Consider the following 21,440-nt stretch of genomic DNA (forward strand, 5'->3'; position numbering starts at 1 on the left):
ACATCGTAGCATTTGAATATTTTAACAGGTATTAGAATGTCAACTCATTCAGTTTATAATCCACTGTCACTCTTGAATTTTTCTTTCTGCTGCTACCATCTCTAGCTATTCATTGTACTTTTTGGTCCCATTATCCCTCCCTGAAGCACCTTTCACATTCATTCCAGTTTTGTTATTCTGATGTCACTGATTTTACCCATATCCCCAATGTATCCAGATTATGCTGCATAATAGTACAACATCCCCAAATTTGCAATCCCTGCTACTTCTATGACTCACTGTTTTGTAGACATATTAGAATAAATATTTATTTCCCAAGACATTTCATAAATATACTACATTACCTCTAGTATTCTTTTCTTGGATGACTTTTGTAAATCACTCTATTTAAGGCTTCAGTTAAACAAACAAAAAGCAAACAAACAAGGATTACTGGTCTATTGCTATAGGGCCATTTAAAAAAAAAAATGTTGTTCTTTCCTTTTTGACTCAATTTGAGAAACTTAAACTCAGCACCAACTACCGGATTGCATTATTGTTTAATTACCAAGCTGTCATGAAAAAAAATACAGATTATACTTCTGATCTTCACATACACCTAGCAGCATAGTAGATATTATGTGTCCTTGCTGCAGGCGGTGACTTGTGTTTGCTGGGCATGTCATGTAGTGGGTTAAGCAAATCTTAGTAAACACCTAGTTAATTTCACTTCACGTGTTTACTTTCCCAGTTACAAAAGAAAGTAAAGCAGAGAATATAAAATAAAATAAATGAAGGAAATGACAAAAGAATCTTAAGTTGTTTGGCCCAAATTTTATTATTTTACCACAGACAAGTGGCAGAGTTACCAAAACCAAAATGAGCTGATGAATTGGTCAAGTTTACAAGTCAAACATGACCACAATTATTAAATTAAACAGCAACGCATGTGGCTTTCTTCTGTCTGGAATTTCCAACTACCCACCTTACATATTCATAGATACCTACCCCTGCCTTCAGTTCTGCCCTATCCACTTAAATCTTACTTATCCTTCATGAATCAGAATGAGATCCCTCCAAGATACTAATGTTTCCTTTCTTTGTGTTCACACTCTATCTTGTACTTAGTTCTTACTTCAAAATAAAACTGTTTAAAAAACAGTTCCTCTATGAATGTTAGATCCACTTCTTTGCTTTCCAGCTACCCGATGGTACTGAGAATTATTCAAAAAGTATTCTTAAATAAATGAACTATTTTTAAAGTAGCATTTTCCCCAACAGCTATATTTCTAAACTTTAGACAGTGATATTAGGCTTGAATGCTTCCTAGAGAAATTACGGTGATGCAATGGTGTGAGTCCAATGTTAATAACATGGTAGAAAAACATGTTCATATGAGTAGACCCATTAAAGTGTTAAAACAATAATCAGCTCTGAAAAAGGGCACATGTTTATAGCAAGATAAAACAAAAACAAACAAAACACACAAAAACAGAAGGGAAGAAAGAAAAGACTATAATTTCTCCATAATACATTTCATCTTTGTTATATGTGTATATGATATGGATTTTAATAAAACTTTGGCTGTATTTATTTTGGATAAATGTTTACTTTCGTGGTCTGATTATACGTGGTAGAATTGAAGGAGGTGGTAAAAATAGCAAAAAAGTTTGTATAACAACATTTTCGGGTCTAACGAAATAGTTTTCAGAAGACTTAGCAAAAAATCTTGAAAATTTAAAAAATGGGTACAGTTTGGTTCTAGAGAAGACAGATGAAATATTGGATCACTGTCTTCAAATATATGATAGATCAATTGGCAGATGATACTGATAAAATGTTTTCCTTTTTAGCTTGTATAAGACCAGAAACAATTAATTTAGAGGGCAAGCAGGAAATGCTACAGGAAGGTGAGGTATTATGATGAGTTACTAAATAATGTAGTGAAAGATTCCTACAGAGACCTTTCGAACATAATAGCTACTCTTTGATCTAGTCAGTTAGATATGAAATCTAAACCTAAATAGCTCTTAACAAGACAAATACCAATTCATTCCTAAGTAGGTTATACTGACTGCGGTTCTCTAAGTTTATATAGAACAAGTGTCTTTCTTTGTTGCCCATGGGATCATCCCTCACACGCATATCAGGAACAACCCCGCTGTTGCACATAAAATAGCATCATCTGTACAAATCAAGTCTTAGCTTCTCTTCCTTCCTAGGAGGAAAGACTCTAGTTATGGGGGCCAAAAACTGGAGAGGAATGGATATCAGTTGTCCAAAGTGTAAAAAGAAATGGTACGTTAATACCTTTGAAAATATAAAGATACCTTAAGAAGGCTTAAAATATTGTAGGCATAATACCAATAATCTTTGATTATTTTTATGTTTAGTATTCCTTTCATTAACAAGTGACATTTAGCACAGTATTTTTTCCTCAAAAGTAATTTAATTAAACAATTTTATCCTCATGTATTAAAATACTATATTGCAAAGTTCTAAGATAAGATACAAGTTTAAGGTCATTGTCAAGGGTCACTGAAAAAGCAAAGATCTTTTTTTCATAACCTTTTATTTTTTTAGTTTTTAATATTAATATTTGTTATGCTACTTTGTTTATGACATATGCTGGTAATTGTTCTACGAATAAATACCACAACCTTTATAAAGAACCTGAAAGAGTCTGGATTGAATTTCATTATTTTGTTCTTATGAGATAGCAGAGCTTTCAAAACTTGAAATAAGGTAACAATTTATATATATTTAAAAATAAAGACCTAAATTAATAAAGTTAGCATAAAGTCAATGAAACATTTCAAAGATACCTGTATCGTGACTTTCACACTATCGCCTTGGAAGCTGTGAACCTGATACAAAATGTTGCTGCATGCTTTTGTTTTTCCTTGTCTTGTTTTTCTCCAGTTGGTAAATGAAATGCATCCACTGAGAATCTGAAAGCACTGTTAAATAATATCAGAAATACAGGATTTGGGTCAATTTACCTGTTCCTGTTGCTGGAAATCCAATCTGAAATAAGTGTTGATGCCTGTTGGTGACAGTGCTTGTTGCCAAAACTGCAGGCCAGCATTATAACTTCTCTACGTAGTTCTCTAGATGTCATCAAAAGGGAAACAAATTAAAAAGAAAGTTAGGGAAATTCATTCCCTAAATAGTAGATAAGTAAATTACTAACATAAAAATGGTTTTTAGATCTGGAAATCCTATGCTGCTGAGTAAAAGTCACTTAGGCAGAGTGGAAGTTAAACATACTAAAAGCTTAACAGTACTCCAGTAAGAGGCATGGGTTCCGATCTCAATATCACCAATAAAGGTAGATCTTAAATTAAAACACAGCAAGGAAATGTCTTTGTTCTCAGGATCAGGCAATAGAAACTGTGCTACCCAGCAGCAGTCCTCTTGGGAAAGTGAAATGTAAGATGAGGAATGAAAGGAAGATTGTCTCATGCTGCTAAAGTCACAATGGGACTAGCAGTACATTATTGTACAGCTCTAGGGGAAAAGAAGAGGATAAGAAAATAAAACAGTACTCATGTTGGTAGGATGCTTGAACAAGAGATCCATTAAAATTACTTTTCGGCCACCCAAGCTTGATATACGTTGTTGCAACTTGCTTTAAAATATATTCCTAAATGGGGTATAGAATAAATAAAGATAAGGTCAGTTTAAAACTTCTGTATGCTGACAATTAAAATTCTATAAGAAAATCAAAATATTCTTAAAATGTACCTAGTTTCAAATATCAGTAAAATTATAAGTACAGTAATGTTCTATCATAATTTTATTCAATTTAGTATTTCATATATAGAAAATAGGGATAAAATGCTATTGGAATGGTACAAGTCTACTCTTCTTCCTATTAAATCACTAAGTAATTTGCATGAGTAAATATTTTAGATGATGACTTTTATAACAAAATGAGGAAAACAAAGAACATTGATAACACCTATGCGTACATATGTACAAATGTATATAGATATACTATATGAAGATGGACATCTAATATTTATGCATTTTATATCAACAGGGCATATTTAATGCAAAACTACTATGTTGGCCCAACCAATGGCCTAGTATTGATGAAGCTGAGATACACAGAACTCTTCAATGTAATTATAATGGTATTTCAAAGTCAATAATTCATTCAGCTAATGACACATTTAAGTATCAGTATCAAGATAAGGCATGCTCTCCCTCGCTATGTTTTGTTTTTTTAGACAGGGTCTCCACTCTGTCGCCCAGGCTGGAGTGCAGAGGCAACAATCACGGCTTACTGCATCCTCCGCCTCCCAGATTCAAGCCATCCTCCCACCTCAGCCTCACGAGTAGCTGGGACTACAGGCACGAGCCACTACACTCAGTTAATTTTTTTATTTCTTTTTTTTTTTTTTGTAGAGATAGAGTTTCACCATGTTGCCCAGGTTGGCTCCCCCTCACTTTAATGTGCTTCTTGAATTTTGCCAAGGAATACAAACAATGAAATTACAATGAAAACAATTCTTAACTGTTTACTGAAAACAAGGAATCTGACATGATACACTATTCTAGCGTACAAATATATTCAAAAATATATTTTACTTTTACAAAGGTTTAATATTGCAGTGTCTTTGTGTTAGGGAGAAATTAATGTGTAATCTTTCTCTAGCAGGTAAAAAATCGTATCATAATTGTAATGACCCATTTGTTTGCATGTCTGTTCTAAGGGCTTAGACAAAACTAGCAATGAACGTAATTATTCCCATTTTTTTAAAAAAATCATTAAACAGTTTATTTTCTGTAGGTTTAAAGTAAAAATAAAAACGAAGGAATTCTGATGGCCATCAGAAATCAGATGGCTCCAATAAAAAGATTTCATGTCACAGGAATCCACTTTTCAGTAATCCCAAATGTGTATGTTAATTAGTACAGTCAGTATGTTATAAAAAATAAGATAATTTTATAAAACACAGGGCAGGTTCTTACACTAACTAAAGGAAAACAAATAGTGTTCAAAGATCATGGAAGGCACGGTGATAAGAAATTTAAGAATCAAAAGGCTCATGAGCAGTACTTAATCCTAATATTATTGAAAATGATTATTAAATCAGATTAGGTGGCATGAGCAGTGTAATTTTGGTTTACTAGGTTTTGAGTTCAGAAAATTTGGTCAGGTAACATTTTGGGATGTTTGTCATGTCTTCTTGTCTATTTGGATTATCTGTTGTTTGCTTTCCTGTATCCCCTTGGACCCAATTATGAATGGGCTTTTGCCTCAATGTTGATCTTATCCGTGTTAATTAAGGCAGTGAATTGAATTCAGTATGCCCTTTTGGATAAAAATAATGACTAAGAATCGTTACTGAAAATGCCTATATTCTGTTAAGATCTTTGGGATCTTTTTACCCAGGTTAAGTCCTTTGTGAACACAGAGCCCTCTAACTCTTGGAAAGTAAGTTTGAACTTTAAAAATTTGCCATGTATATTTCTTCTTAAATTCTGAAGCATTTAAGCTTAATTGACACTTTTAGGTCAGAGTTTTGTATTAAATTTCTTCTTCAAATAATTGTCATCTGTGTTGCATAGACAAACAGGACAAAAATCAGGATAACACAAACTAGAAGAGCAAACTAAAATAACTTGGCATCAGTTGCATATATAATAGTAGAGAAAGAATAAAATAGTGTATCTTCTAAAAATTAGAAAGAAAAATTATATCTTTTTACATTGAAAACGTTGTAGTTTTCCATGCGGTCCAGTAATTTATCTAGAGGATAAAGAGCTCGGCTGGCAGCATGCCAAGGAAGAAAATCCTTCTCCTCAGACAGGTATCTGATAATCTCCAGAGGAATATTCTGAGGCAAATAGCCAGCCCTACAGTTAAAAAAAAAAAAAATACATGATGATGCACAAACGAAGATTTTTACTTACGCAAATAACAGGCAGCAAAGCAAGATTCATCATAGTATAAAGAAAGTATATTCAGGGCTATAAAATTAAAATTACTTTTAAAATATAGTTGTACTTAGGATGCCAGTGCCACCTTAATATATGCAGAGTTGGACAGTTAAAAATTTATGACTACAAAAACATCAGAATGCATTTTTTTTAAAAGTAAGGAATTATGGAATATAAGCAAAACCGAGCCTAGGTATGTTCCTTCACAGAAACTCTTCAGAGGTTAACAAGCAATTGAAAATAATTGATTACTGAAATGTAATTTCACTTTCTCCATGTATTGTCTTTACTTGTCATTTAGCTCAGGGTAATGATATTTAATACACATTGTTTTTTAAAAGATCATCAAATTGAAGTGTCAATTTGTAGTTCTGAGTGTTTGTTAGATTACAATATTAGCATGTTTTTCAAACCTTTTTTCAAAGTTGCTTTCCATAACACTGATGAAAATCTGAGTTAGGTTTTAATAAAGTCCAAATTACAAAAATGTTAAAAGAATAACTCTTTTTTTCTATTATTTTCCTTTCAAAATAAAATGTGTCATCTTGAGAACCAATATCAGTTTCCTTAGAAAATACTAAATTGTACCTTTTAAAAATTATTGTAACACATATTGTCTATAGTTTAAGAAGTCATATCAAGAAAAGGAGCCAAAAAGAATTATATATCTCTTTTTTCCAAGACTGTATATAATATTCTTGCAAAATCAAAGCAATATGAATGACAGTCCACAATACATTAAAAGATGGTCTTAGCCTTGATGTCTTTGCTGCATATAGTGACACTATGTATTTTGGTGGAATTTTTCAGCATTGATATTTGCTATGGTTTGAACGTTGATGTTTCCCTAAAATTTATGTGTTGGAACCAAATATCCATTGTGACACTATTAAGAGGTAGGGCCTTCGGAAGTGATTAGGTCATGAGGGTTCTACTTTCATGAATGGGATTAGTGCCCTTATTAAAGAGGTTCCAATGCATTTTCTTGACTCTTCTTTTCAGTGCATGTGCAGCAAGAAGGCACAATCTTTGAAGCAGAGTAAGCTCTCATCTGCTAGAACTTGATCTTGGACTCCCCGGCCTCCAGAACCATGAACAAAAATTGTTCCCAAATTACCAGTGTAAGGTATTTTGTTATAACAGCCCAAACAGACTACGACAAATCAACTGAATGCAGACTGTTAACACAGGGAAGAGGGAACCATGAAAGCTACAAAGCCTGGTTGTCCTGCTTATCTACATTTCACACTGTTCTTTTGTAACATAACAAAATTAGATGGACCTTTGTATTTGTGCATGGTGGAAAGTGGACAGGGAGGAAACGGAGCCTTTTTCATCTTCAGTTAAAATAATTTTTCCATATTATTTAGTATTAATTCAATGTCATATGCAAAAATTACCTTACAGATGAATATTAGCTTATACCTGTGCTTATAATGTCCATAATAAAAACCAATTCTGAAGAGGGTGCTGCAGTTTTCTTTTAATTAAAACAAAAGAATGTGTGACACTCTAATGATTTTGATTCAACCATAGTACAAGATCAGCCACAGGTTCATATTTCACATAAATAAAATAGTCAGCAAACTTCGAATTTCACATAATTTAAAAATCTGAAAATTTATGATTTAGAGTGTATCTAGATTTGTGCCACTTTTCCTGTGCAAATTCCATTTTATGCATTCTTGTAGAAATAGCATGAAATTTAGGCTATGGCAACAATAATTAAATAAGCAACTGTATTTTAGCTAGTACAACATCCCAATAATAAGTTAAATTTTGATTTCACAGGTTTGTCGCTCCCTGAAAAAGTAATACAATTTTTTATTAAAATAATGTTTTAGATTATGTCCTTAAAAGAAATATAGATTTCAGTAGTTCAGATTTTGTAATTTGTCTCTCTCGAACTTTTAATTCTAAATATTAATTAGTGTGGTCATTATACATTCACCTTCTCTTTATACATGCCATGAATTGTATAATGTTAAATTGAAGATGTATTTAGAAGCCATTATTATTTTGTTAAATAAGAAAAGTAATGTATTTTTTAAAAATACTTTTAGTAAGTGGCTAACTTATTACAAAACTTCAAATAAGTTTGGAAAGTTTGGAAAGTTGCTTGCATCTCGTTTCCCATAAATTTGGACATGATAGCTTTATGTCAATTATAATTTATTGTGTTTTATTTCATCTCTAAAAACGGATAGACATTATTTAATGACTCATACTTTGTAGGGAATTTGCCTGCAAATAAAAACGATGACAAACAATGTTATGGAAAGAAACTTAGATTTGAGAAAGAGCCTGGATCGACTACTACCACACTCATCCAATTAGGCAAATAATTTATCTCTCCAGCCCTCACATTCTGTGTCTATAAAATAAAAGGATGGAACTAAGAAACACCCATTATAGCACAGAAAATCTTTTAATCTAACCTATATATCTACAGTTTAATCTACTGAAAAATAATTGTAATAATATGGGTACAATTTATTTAAAAATTTGAAAAATACTTTGTAATTTTATAGTCTCCATTCTTTAGTTGCTTAATATGTACAAGTCTAGGAGGCAGGACAGACATGGATCTAGGTTTTATAAGATGTCTGGCATTGTGTGAAAAAAATAAAAGCAAAGCAAACCTGATAAAAGTTCCAAATAATGGCAAGGCAAATAATTAAAAGCATTCATTAAACAGAGAAATGGAGCAAGTTCTGTTTTGAGTCCTTTTGGCAGAAATCGCTAACTGCTCACCAAAATCCATGCTCTCCTCTTCTTTGAATGAACTATACTTCCCATTTCTCCTGGTACTTAGGTGTGGTCATGAGACTGAGATCTAGTCAATAGAATATGAATGTGCCTCTCTGCCTGAGTTGTCTTTAGACATCTCCCATTAGCTATTCTATGTTCTTTTTCCTTAAGTGAACCTTCCAGGTGACCTTGGCAGTCTTGTATTGAACATATCAAAAACCTGCCTGGGTCCCTGGATGACTGCATGACCATGTCAATTCTCACACACACTCTTGTTATGTGAGCAGAAATAATTTCCATTGTAGCTTATCCAAATGTGTTTTGGGGTCAATTTTTTTTTAACAGCAGTTAACCTTCTTTAATGCAGACCTCGAATAGAATAAGAAACAGATTATACTCAAATTGCCCTCTTCTGCTGTGATACCAACATATGTAATTAGCAACCACATAATTTGATATACTTGCATTTAAGCTTACGATATCACAATATGTAGGTACACTTAATTGGATAAGAGGATGATCAGCTTCATTACAAAATTAAGAATTGTAAGAGATAATGTTGGTGTATAGGTTACCTAGCTCAGATGTGTGTTTGTGTAATTGGCTGGCAATGATATCTGTGATTACTACTACTGATAATGCAATCAATACAGGGAAGTATGTGGAATCCAGTGAATGAAACACTACATTAGCTCACTGTAAACAGCCCAGTAGGAAGCACACTTAGGGTTCTGATGCTGAAATGCAGTTTCCCTAAATTTGCATCACCGCAGGGAAATATTGCTAACAAAAATTAAAAATAGCAAATTTAAAGAATACATATTGTATGTATTTCATATATAATTAAGTGTGTCCTATCAATATTTTAGGAAAAGGTTGTTAGGTTATACCTTTCTTCCCTACTATTGGAGTGAGGATGAGCATAAGAAATGATTTCGGAATCGAAGAAAAAACAATGAGGAAGAGGCAAATGAGGAATGTTACAAAAATAAATAAAAGATTGTCCATATGCAGCTAGACAGCTGCTCCTCCCATCCCTTGCTGCATACACACATATATCCTTCCCTCCCTTTCCTCCTCCTTCTCCAATTTATAAGAGCTTGAAATAAAATATATCTTTAGGTGCACAAGATAATGCATTTTACAAGAAGGAGATTAAAACCAGACTATGTTAGCTGATGTTGAAATGCTCTGACCTTAACCGGCTTTGTTTCCACCTAAGATCCAAAATTGCTTTTTAAAAACCATTCTGAATTCCTGTGAATGTTAACTCTTGAATCTTACTGAGATGGGTGGCTTGTATAGAAAAATAATGTATTTAACTGTGAGTTTTCTTTAAAGGCAATTTATTTCTGGGCTTGAAACTTAGAGAAATAAAAATAAAACACAATTGTCAGATTCTTTGGAGCATCATACTCTACTCTTTATTAACTGAATATTCATTTAAAGCCAAAAAATAGTCTCCTACATATTTCATAATATATGCTGAAGATACTGTCACTGTCCCTTAGGGCACAGATTTTTAAAGCACTTGCTGAAATGCTTAATTAAAAAGTTTACTAGGTTTTATCTGTTACTCTTCATTATTCATTATTAAAAGACTTTATATGCTCTTTGTGGGAAAATCTTACGGTACAGATTGGAAATCCCAATAGTCCTTGATGTACCATAGAATAAAAGGGAAAAAACACAGGGAAATCTCTCTGTCAACCAACAGCTCATTTGATCAGTTTCTAGAGAAAAAAAAAATATATATATATATATACATAATCCAGCCATTGCTTAATTGTCTGAAGAGATGTAAAAGGAAGTTACTGATTTGTAGTCCCATAAAATTAGTGATATAGTATGAATATTTGTCCCCGTCCAAATCGCATGTTGAATTGCAATTCCCAATGCGGGAGGTGGGGCCTGGTGGGAGGTGTTTGGATCATGAGGGCAGATCACCCTTTGTGGATTGGTGCTGTCTTCCTGATGCTGAGTTCTCATGAGATCTGGTCATTTAAAAGTGTATGACGCCTCCCCCTGACTCTCTCTCTCTTGTTCCTACTTTTGCCAGGTAATGTGTCTGCTCCTACTTCACTTTCAACCATGAGTAAAAGTTTCCTGAGGCCTCCCCAGACTGACACCAGCACAATTGTTCCTTTACATCCTGCAGAATTGGGAGCCAATTAAACCTCTTTTCTTATAAATTACACAGTCTCACATATTTCTTTACAGCATTACAAGAATGGCCTAACACAATTAGTAATGTGAAAAGATGCACAGAGAAGAGATCTCAGAGAGCCCCTCCTCCTTCTGCTCTTTCTCCTCCAGAAAGCCTGATCCCAAACTTGACTTAGGCACCTATTTTCTGGGTTCAGCTAACACTTTGAAAACACCTCTATTCATAATAATTATCAAGACATTAGTCATGATTTTCTCATAGTATTATCTAACTCACTGGCCTTAACTCTTTCAGAAAATGAAATATGCTCCACCCGTCTTTTTATCCCTACAGACTAATGCAGAATCTAGCACAAAATAGGCACTCAATAAATGTTCCTTAAACCAAATTAAATTATGGCAATAATGTCATAGCTTTTAAAAACAGGAGCACTTGCCAAAGATACTATAAAACTTAACCATAACCATTTTTTTAAATTAAGCATTTTTGAAGGTTAAAAAATAGCAGGATGAGAAAATTTTATTAGAGTGATATTTTTAGTATTTTTGCTCATTTTATTAATGATAACACATATAGAAGATAAGAAGGCCACTGCTATCTAGACAGCAGCTTTAAATTAGCTAGTCTATACCAAAATAAAATAGCTTTACAGCCAGTGAGCTTGTAGAGGCATTATACAAACAGCTCTATTTTATTTTTCTGATTAGCAAATTACTTTCCTAAAAGCAATAGTTTTATTTATGCCATTCATTTAAATAAATTGATGGAAGGCTTAGAAATCCCTTTCTCCTAGTCAGAAAATTGGCAAGGGTAAACGACATGATTTCTAGAGTTCCTTCTTCAGTAAACATTTAAAAATTAAAAATAAGACATCCAGGAAACATTTATTTTGCAATTTATATAGTCTCACTACCACCATCATTGCATCCAGCATTTCTTCTCTACACACGCTAACTTCTGTATTTCCAAACACAATTTCATAAGAAATCAACCATCATCTTAAAACAAAGTCCACTGGGTACTTAATAGTGTAGAGAAATAGGGTCAATATTTGACCATTAATTGCAACAATTAATAGATGTCAGTTATTTGGTCAAAAAGAGAAATAAACCTTAGTTTTATGGCCCAAGTCAACTATTTTTTAGGAAACTATCAACTTAATAATTTCAAGCTATCATGTATTGAGGATTTAATGTATGGCAGTAATGATGTTATGAAAAGATGGTCTAAATTTATTTCAGTCTACTATCCTTTAGAATACTTATACTAAGCATCAATATCAGTACTATTATGCCCATTATTTTGAGAGAAAGAAGCTAAAGTTTACAGAAAATAAGCCTCTTGCCAAGCTCACATGGCTAATGAGTAGCAGGGCTAGAATTCAAAGCCAGGACTGACAAGCAAGCTCCTGCTGGTTCTACCCCATGAGGCAACCTCTCAAAATACCTCTTTGAATTAGGGTTAAGTGCTTTCTTCCTTCCTTCCATTCACATCTGGCTTGCACGTGACTTTCATGGAATTTATCACATTAGACTTAATATACAAATACATACATAATGTGATCCCGGATGCTATGAAGGGAAAGCAAGCAGGGTTAGGGAAAGAAGAATTAGAGGGGAGTGGTTTAAATAGGGTGGTTAGGGAAGGTGTCACCTGCATCAAGTGAGAGAACAGGTTGATCGATTCTAGAGGGAGAAGAATTCTGACTGAGAAAACAGAAAGTTTGGTGGGAGAATACTGACTGAGGAAACAGCAAATTCAAATTCAAAGGTCTTGAGATAGGAACAGACTGGGATGTTGAAGGAATAACAGAGGGCCTTTGTAGCTGGAGTGGAGTTAGCTGAGGAAAAAGGTTAGGGTATGAAGTTGCGGAGGTCAGTGGTAACCAGAGCATGAAAAGCCTGAAATAATAAGGGCTTCGGATTGTTTTTCTCTTTTGTCTATCAGAAAATACATTTGTTATTAATAGTGAGTGAAGAAAAGATTCTTTTCGTATTCACGATAGAGAAGAGATTGTATAAGCTTAAGGTTGCCTTTATACTATTTTGAAAATGCCTTATTTCACTTGTAATCATAAACATCATTCTATTAAGAGGTAAGTTTTCTCTCCTTTTTGTCTCTTACTGGCATGATCATCATAAGAAGTTAAAGAGAAAGAACTCTTACACAGTCAAAGGAGAAAACCAATATGCCACAGCCTAGACAATTTCACACAGCACTCTTTTCCCAAGATCTAGATTTTCCCCTCTTCTTTACACTCTTACACTCCAATTATTAATAACTTAGCCTCACCCTCACCCCTAGCTTTGTTAGAGCGAAGGTTCATGAAACGAAGGAGCTTGGTTAGAAGAGAAAGTTTTTATGGCCAGTAGAAGTTGAAAGTGCAAAAAGGTCAAAAGGGCTGTCTTTTCAAATCATTACTGATCAAAATGTGATATAATTTGTTCAGAATTCACTCTTTGGTGCTTCTCTTTAATGGTATTCTGTTTAAATGGGTTATTTTCTTGCTAGGAAAAAAAAAAAAGTTCTACCTCTGGAATTAATGTTGAAGGAGATTTGCTTGTTCCAGAAGTTGATATTATGATCTCTTCTCAAGCATGTTCTGTTTGGCATAATGAACACAGCACACTTACACATTGGCTAGTGCAAAGCCACTTAGGGTCTGGTGTGTGCTCTGGTGATAACACTGAAGAATTTTGGCCTACGGATCAGCACAGACAGGACAAAACTCATGTCACTGAACTTTGCTTCCATCTCTTTGGCAGCTTTCTGATATTGCTCAGTGGTGACTTTGTGGAACTCAGCTTCTCTCCTCCAGTCTAGCCAGCTGCTCCTTGTAAAATGCATCCTGCTGCTTTGCCACTAAGTCTTTCTCTTCCAGGTGCTTAGCCAGGTGCTTTGCCTTACAGCCTTCCTCCCCATTTGATAGCCTCTCTGAAGCAAAGCTCATTGGCAGTGGCCCTCTCTTGGTTGGTCCAGTTCTTTACCTTGCTTTAATCATTTCTGATTTTCAGAATCTTTTTTGGGGCATGCTCCAATGCCAGTTCCTCAGGTACTTTTCTTTTTAAATCTTCATGAAAAAACTGATGCACCATAAACAGCAGAATACTGCTGTGACATTAAATCAGATGATGGGAGTTGCTTTCTTCCATCAATTATATTTTCTGAAAGTCAGATGCCCTGCACCATGGTGATGTTCTCATTCTCATGTGCTTAGAAGGTGATTCTGTGGGGGCAGGCCGTCCACCTGTGGTTCCTGCTTCTGCCCCTGCAGAGACCTAGCGCAGACCCAGGTGCACACACACACATGCAGGCACCGGAACTTTTTGCTGCACAGTGGGAGCTCAGATTGTTTTTCTATGTGTGATGGAAAGCCACTGCAAGTTTTTGAGCTGGGAAATGACACCATCTGATTTATGCTTTAAAAGGGTGACTCTGGCTGCTACGGAGAGCAAACTCAAATGTGCCACGTGGTCTTTCAAGATGAGAAGGATGTGAAATATGATTTCCCAGTTGATCTTCTCACTATATGGACTATGCTTACATGAGAAACATATATACTTAGTGAATGAAATGAATGACATAAAAACGGAGAAGATAAATTTTAAAGACAGATCATGCATGATGTTTGTTTTAGAAAGTTTCTTATGAAGATATCAGAAAAAATTATTACAAAAGCTTATCCACACATTTTTTATTGTTTAAATGTCAGAAGCAGCATTAGAAAACATAGGGAAGGTCACTGATAAAAATTTAAATAATGAATTCATTTTAAAAGAATATATACTTTATGTATAGGAAGGTGTATATCCCACTTTGGGTTAATTAGCAGAATTAGTCTAGAATTTAAATACAGACTACTGCCTGAAATGAATAAAAAATAAATAATCCACAGAGCTTATGATTTCCATGGAAAATGCAACTCTTAAAGGTAGTATGGAATTCTGCTTACTGAGCAGTGAAGTTTTTCAGTGCTCTAAAGGGGCCACATGGGAGTAAAAAGAATAAAAAATTCCAACAGGATTTTTCAGAGGTTGAGTCTACTGCCATCAGGACATCCAATCATTAACCTAAAGGTCCATAAATCAGTGAAGCTTCTAACTTCCTATATGGCTGATTTTTGGAGACATGTGTGAATAACAAGAAACTAGAAAAGAGTAAAAACGTCCCTCAAACCAAACAACTTAAAAAGAACTGACTATGTCTTCTCTAGTCCAATGTTTATGTCAAAAGTTTTGCCTTTTCTATATTACACACAGAAGTTTATATACTTAACCTATTGTGGAGGGAGGGAGGAGGTTGAAGTTTGAAAAACTACCTGTCAAGTACTATGCTTATTACCAGCGTGACAAAATAATCTGTAAAACAAATCTCCATGACTTGCAATTTACCTATATGACAAACTTGCACATGTTCCCCCTGAAACTAAAATAAAAGTTAAAAAAAGAAAGAAAGAAAAGAGCAGGAAATAAAATCAGTACTCAAAAAATTTTTTGCATGTTATTCAAATTCTTCATAATTACCTTTGGATTGGTTCTAATAATATTTTGTTGAGAAGACAAGTGTAGTTCACTATTGTTAAATATTGTGGTTATATACATGTTTTATATCATAAATAATAGGACTAGGCCGGGCGCGGTGGCTCACGCTTGTAATCCCAGCACTTTGGGAGGCCGAGGCGGGCGGATCACCAGGTCAGGAAATCGAGACCATGGTGAAACCCCGTCTCTACTAAAAATACAAAAAAAAATTAGCCGGGCGTGGTGGCGGGCGCCTGTAGTCCCAGCTACTCGGAGAGGCTGAGGCAGGAGAATGGCGTGAACCCGGGAGGCGGAGCTTGCAGTGAGCCGAGATCGTGCCACTGCACTCCAGCCTGGGTGACAGAGCGAGACTCCGTCTCAAATAAATAAATAAATAAATAAATAATAGGACTATGAACATCTTTGTACATAATGCTTTTACATGTTCTGAATGATTTTCTTTGGATAGAATACCTAAATTAGAATTATTAAGCTAAACATGTGTTTCTTGGAAAATTTCTGACTACATGTTTTCAGTCTTTGTAAAGCAGCAAACGATGCCAGACAAAGGAGCAGAGAGCCTTACGTAGATCAGACAGGCACTGTGATAACCAACATTGCTTTAGGGTTCCTTGTATGTCAGTCCCTGTGCCAATGCTTTGCATACACTATGTGACTAAATCCTTTAAACAATCTTCTCAGGTTGGCAGTATTACCATCCCCATTCTACAGATCAAAATTGAGGCTCAAAAAAGTTTTCTAACCCCCCCAGGCTCATATTGCAAATAAGGGTAGAGCTGGAATTTGAACCCAGTCTTCCTACACCACACCCATGATATTCTTGCCACCATTCTAAAAAGAACTGGGGATAATTGTTTATTCTCTTTACCACGTCTAGTAAAAGAAAATATGGGAGAAAATTATAGGGGATATGAAGTGGGAGTAATCCATGGCCTTATGAGAAAAGCATAACAATAAATGGGGATGGAGGGAGAAGTTTGGTTCATGGCTGACATTAAAATGGAGGTCTTAGTGAACTCATTGTAAATACTCCTTTTAGCCTTTGGCCATTTTTTGGCCACATTAGCCAAAGCCATGTTCTTAACCACTGATCCCATTCCCTGGATTCCTTTAGTATTTCATCCAATCTACGTAAATCAGAGAACACTCTTAGCCCAGACTCTGGCCTACAGAGGCTGTTTCAGTTAGCAGTACTATACCTACCATGAACAGCATGCATTACAATAACACTTTGCTTTCAGAAATATTGTTGACACAGGTAAACAAATAGATTACCAGGATGTGGTCCCAAAAAGAAAAGGGGAGGTAATGATATAAAGTATCTTTAATTTACATGAGAAAAAATGCTTCAAACAAAGAAATACTTTCCATCTCAAGGTTGTATAGGAAAGGCAAGAATTAAGGCTCTGGAAAGTGGTTTGGGGTTCTATACTTTGCCTGAGAAGGAAAGGGTGAAGGACTCAAATAATGGCATATGGCGCATGGGAGTAATTGCTTCCTTTACATAACTGTAGGGCTCACTTTTGGGCCTGAAATGAAACCCAAAGATAGCCCATCTCAATTAAATATCTCAAAAATAAATCTCAAAACCAAGTACAGCTCTAGTTCATACATGCAGGTATCAATACATATATGAGGCCTTTATAATTTTCTAAATGTAGAACTAAGGTTGAAATTTTAGACTGATGCAAAATTTAATAATTAAGCAGGAAGACAATACAACACTCCAAAAAGTGGAACATTTTTGAAGGAAAAATGGAAATACTTTTGAGAGTGTAATCTAGTGATGCTAAAGGGAATGATGGCTTTAAAAAGAAGAAAGGCTTGGAAAGGCTTTAAAAGAGCAGCCAAAAAAGACAGAGGGACTCCATCAAGAGCAAAGTGATAGCAACACATTTAATCTGTGCTCTGCAACCAATTTAAAGAACCTCCTGGCCAAAGTTAGACCATTTTTGAGTGTCATTAAGAATAAAAACTGCTATGACTTGAAATCTATCTGATAGACTTAAATTCATAAAGTGAAAATGATACTTAAAGACAAAAGAAAACAAAATAATTGGTCACTATGGAGCATGCTAGAGAACTGGCTCATTAGTTTTGAAACTGAAAAATAAAGAAAACCATCAAGCATTTATTCTGACTTTTTAAAAAAACTGTATCGCTGGTTGCCAAATAGTAAACAACAGCAAGTTTCTCTTTGAAAAACTATTCCATTTTCACATTAAAAAAAATCAATGAAGGAAACAGCATTTTGCAACATCCAGTGAATTAACAGATTTAGACATTGAACAGCAACAGTTGTGAATATCATAAAAAGAGATACAATTATTTAAGTTACGTGTGCATACAGAATCAACTCTGAAGTAATCTTGCCAAAAATTTAAACCTGTACTGGATCAAGCCTCTAGATTCAGTTACCGATTTACAGGGAAAAGAGGGGACAGAGGAACACATAAAAGTGCACAGTGGGGATGCAATCAGCATAATCCAGACTGTGGAAAGTTGAATAGGACAAACAACTTTCCTCACTAAATAGTTGGGAAGGAAATTTTTTTCTAATTAAAATGAAAAATAGTTGTAAAAGACTTGAAAAGATATTAACTAGTCACTGAGCAGTAAAATCATTTAGATCCTAATTCAAGCAAACTGTGAAAAGAATATGGCATTTATGAGACCATTGGAAATTTGAACGCTTCCTGGATAGTTGATATTATTAAAGGGATGTTAATTTTTAGATGTCATGTTTAATAATAATTATTATTATTAGAGATACACAGTGAAATTATTTAAATAAATTAATTTGAGTGTGGAATTTGCTTCAAAATAGTATAAAAGGTTGGATGGGGACATGGATGAAATAAGACTGACCATGAGTAAACAATTGTTGATGCAAAATGATTGATACAGCAGCTTCATTACACTCTTTTTCCAGTGGGTGTGCGTATTTGAAATTCTTCACAATAAATAGTTAAAAAACAAAGTAGGGTCTAAATCTTATTTATCTCTGTATCCCCAGTATGTATCATAGAGCCTTCCTATGGCATATGCTTAAGAATATTTGCTGAATAACAAACTTCAAGAAAGGTGACCATTTTAGTCTCAGTTTCTTCCTTTATAAAATGGGGGAAACAGTATTTATCTTCCAGCGTCATCATGAGTTAAAAGATAAGAAGTGGAAGAGTATTTTGTAAACTGTAAAGTGCCACACAAAGGTGGCAGCCTTAAGACTGAAGAACCAGAACTAGAATTCAACATCACGTGCCATGCATCTATATTCTGACCTTGATTTGTTCCCTACATTGAGCTAATAAACTCATGTACAGATCCCAGCACATTCATTTTCCCCTTAGGGACAAAGTACCAAATGGTAGTGTAATTTCCAAGGGAAAATTATTACTCTGTTCTGAGTTATTTCCATCATAAATCCGAAACCAGTCAAACAGTCTCTGTCACAAAAACGACAGGGTTGCTGTACAGTGATGAGAATCCCACATACAAGTGCCCCATAAATTCATGAGTATCACAACCCTCCAAAGTCATTCTGAATCATGTGTTTAAATCAGAAGTGGGAAGCCAGACTGGCAGCATGTTGGTCAACACTGTGGAAACAATGAAAATGAAATTATTTACTCAGCCATCAGTTAGAGAAATATCCTATCATCTGTCTCATGTAGATTGTACAACATAAGAAAGCCATTTCATTTGTCTTTAAACATTTATCTATTGTATCCAAGGAAAAAAGGCTTTTATCATTTAGTAACAATAATAAACAGTCATCCATATTTCTCTTATATTGAATTACAGCTGCAAAAAGATATTAGAGCAAGTCAAAGAAACTATTTCAAGCAATAATGAATAATAGAAAATGGATAGAGAAGGACACACCTTCTATGTGTGCCACGCATTTTCACCTTCTCTAATCTTAGTAAAATATTCATTTTTACAGAGAAATGAAATATCTAATCTAATTCTTTATGATTTAAAGTGATCTTTTCCTGCCTCTCAGAATATTATGCTGTATTGCAAATTAGAGTTAAAATCCCTCAATGCTATTGCAGATTAAGTGTGGAAAGAAAAAATATGTTTTATTACCAGTGAGATAGAAAAAGAACTTCAAATATATAATTCATTGTATAGAAAACAGTTTAGTATCCTCTAAAATACAGTTGTGTCCACTTGAAACCATCTTTCAGGAAGCAGGAATATTAGATTTTTGGAACCTTGCTCTCCCTCATAAGGGTGCTAAATAGTAACTGAAAGAAATAAAGCGCAAAGCTAAAAAAATACATTGAGCCGCAAACAGTATAATGTAAATGGTGACATAGAAATAATGCTAACAGCTTATTTTAAAATTTGAACCTACAAAGAGTTTCAGATTTAAGGAAATTTTTAATACTTAGAATTAAAATACACTGAAAGCCTTTTGAAATCATCTAACACCTATATATTATAATAACTGATACTTTTTGTCCTTTGGGACATTAACTTATAGTTTACAAAACATACAGGGACAGAGGTATTATAGGGAAGATAGTTGCTTCTAATAGCTACCTACTTGTCAAATTTCTCAATTTTAGTTGCAACTTCCAGTGTCACAAAATTCAAAATACACTATTCATCTAGAAATATTTAATTACTCTTGGATCTCCAGCTCAGAAATATGACTGTAACTTTCCCTTGATTTTCTTTAATGGTGATAATGTTCAAATAAAATGTAGAAAAAGTAATGATAATGATGTTCTAACTCCTTAATGATGATTAACAATTAGAAGACATTAATGGTATAGATTTACCATGTTCTAACAGTGACACTCATTAATTTTAATAACAGTCTCATAGTTAAGTCCTTGCTTACTGTCGGAAAATTTACCCCTCATTAACACTTGTAAGAAGTAATTTTCTAAATCTGAAGCATCAATGAAAATACAAAACAACAGCAAAAAAGTGCTAGTTAATTCAGAACAAGTATATTAATATTATTCCAAAATGTAAGTGCAAAATAAAGTGACACTTTTTAATAAGAATTATATTAGTTTAAGAATATTTTATATTTTGCTAAAATGATCACATATAGTTCAATAATATTGAAAGAGTATAAAATTTAAAGAATCAGAAATTTCTCTTCAGTAAGAGAACCACTGATATACGAAGAAAATTCTGGAACCTTAATTTAATAACAGTCATTGTTATTATTATTTAATATACAATGCTAACAATAATAATTTTCTCAAGAATCAAATGTTTAATATTAAGAAGCAGAAATCTAGGAGAAAAGATGATAAAGTGATAAAATCTTTTTCAAAATTGATAGTTTTAGATAAAATGACAGGAACTGGCACATCCCCTATGACTAAAATGCCTTTTTAAAAAAAACTTAAACTTGCTGCTTGATTATTTCAAAGAGAATTTCATCTCAGTTAAGCTACCTTAAAAGAATATTTGTTCCTACAGATTTGTCTGTAGTTTGTTTAATCTGTATCTTCTGAGTCTCTGCTAAGAAAGATGAGGAAATAAGCACACTTACACTTTATACCACCTGTTTTTTATCCTCTCTGGACTTTTATTTGTTAAATTACTTCTAAATTTTCCTAGTTTACAGATTTACCTTCTATTTTGTAACTTTCATTGTTCTCTTTCTTTGATTCCAAATGTAAGTAAATTCAAGACCCACCATATCCTTTAGTAGCCAAAGGATAACTTGATTACATACAATACTTTGTATTCTAGCCACTGGATTATTTTTGCTTGTAGAAATCTTAGCCTGCCTGAATTTTCTACTTTCTAGCTAACTTGCCTTGTTTAATCTTTAAAGCTCAGTTTAGTCACCAACATGTGTCTCAGTGTTAATGCCTTTGAGTGAGATTTCTTTCCTAAAACACAGGGTGCCCTTTCAATCTGTACACTTACATTGTTTTTTGTTTTGTTTTGTTTTTTGTTTCGAGATGGAGTCTCGCTCTGTCGCCCAGGCTGGAGTCCAGTGGCACGATCTCGGCTCACTGCAAGCTCCGCCTCCCGGGTTCAAGCCATTCTCTTGCCTCAGCCTCCCTAGT

General features: G+C 34.1%; 1 protein-coding gene across 1 annotated transcript in view; it reads right to left on the bottom strand.

Annotated features, from left to right (window-relative positions):
- TRHDE (thyrotropin releasing hormone degrading enzyme) overlaps positions 1-21,440 on the bottom strand; it is a 388,816-nt gene that overhangs the window by 39,053 nt on the left and 328,323 nt on the right. The window contains exons 13-15 of the mRNA XM_003259555.4: positions 5,700-5,847; positions 3,528-3,625; positions 2,982-3,089 (exon numbers count right to left, since the gene is read on the bottom strand). Coding sequence (XP_003259603.3) covers positions 2,982-3,089; positions 3,528-3,625; positions 5,700-5,847 — 354 coding nt within the window. The remainder of the gene's footprint in view (positions 1-2,981; positions 3,090-3,527; positions 3,626-5,699; positions 5,848-21,440) is intronic.

The sequence above is a fragment of the Nomascus leucogenys genome, chromosome 10 (assembly GCF_006542625.1).
Source record: "Nomascus leucogenys isolate Asia chromosome 10, Asia_NLE_v1, whole genome shotgun sequence".
In the NCBI taxonomy this organism is placed as follows: Eukaryota; Metazoa; Chordata; class Mammalia; order Primates; family Hylobatidae; genus Nomascus; species Nomascus leucogenys.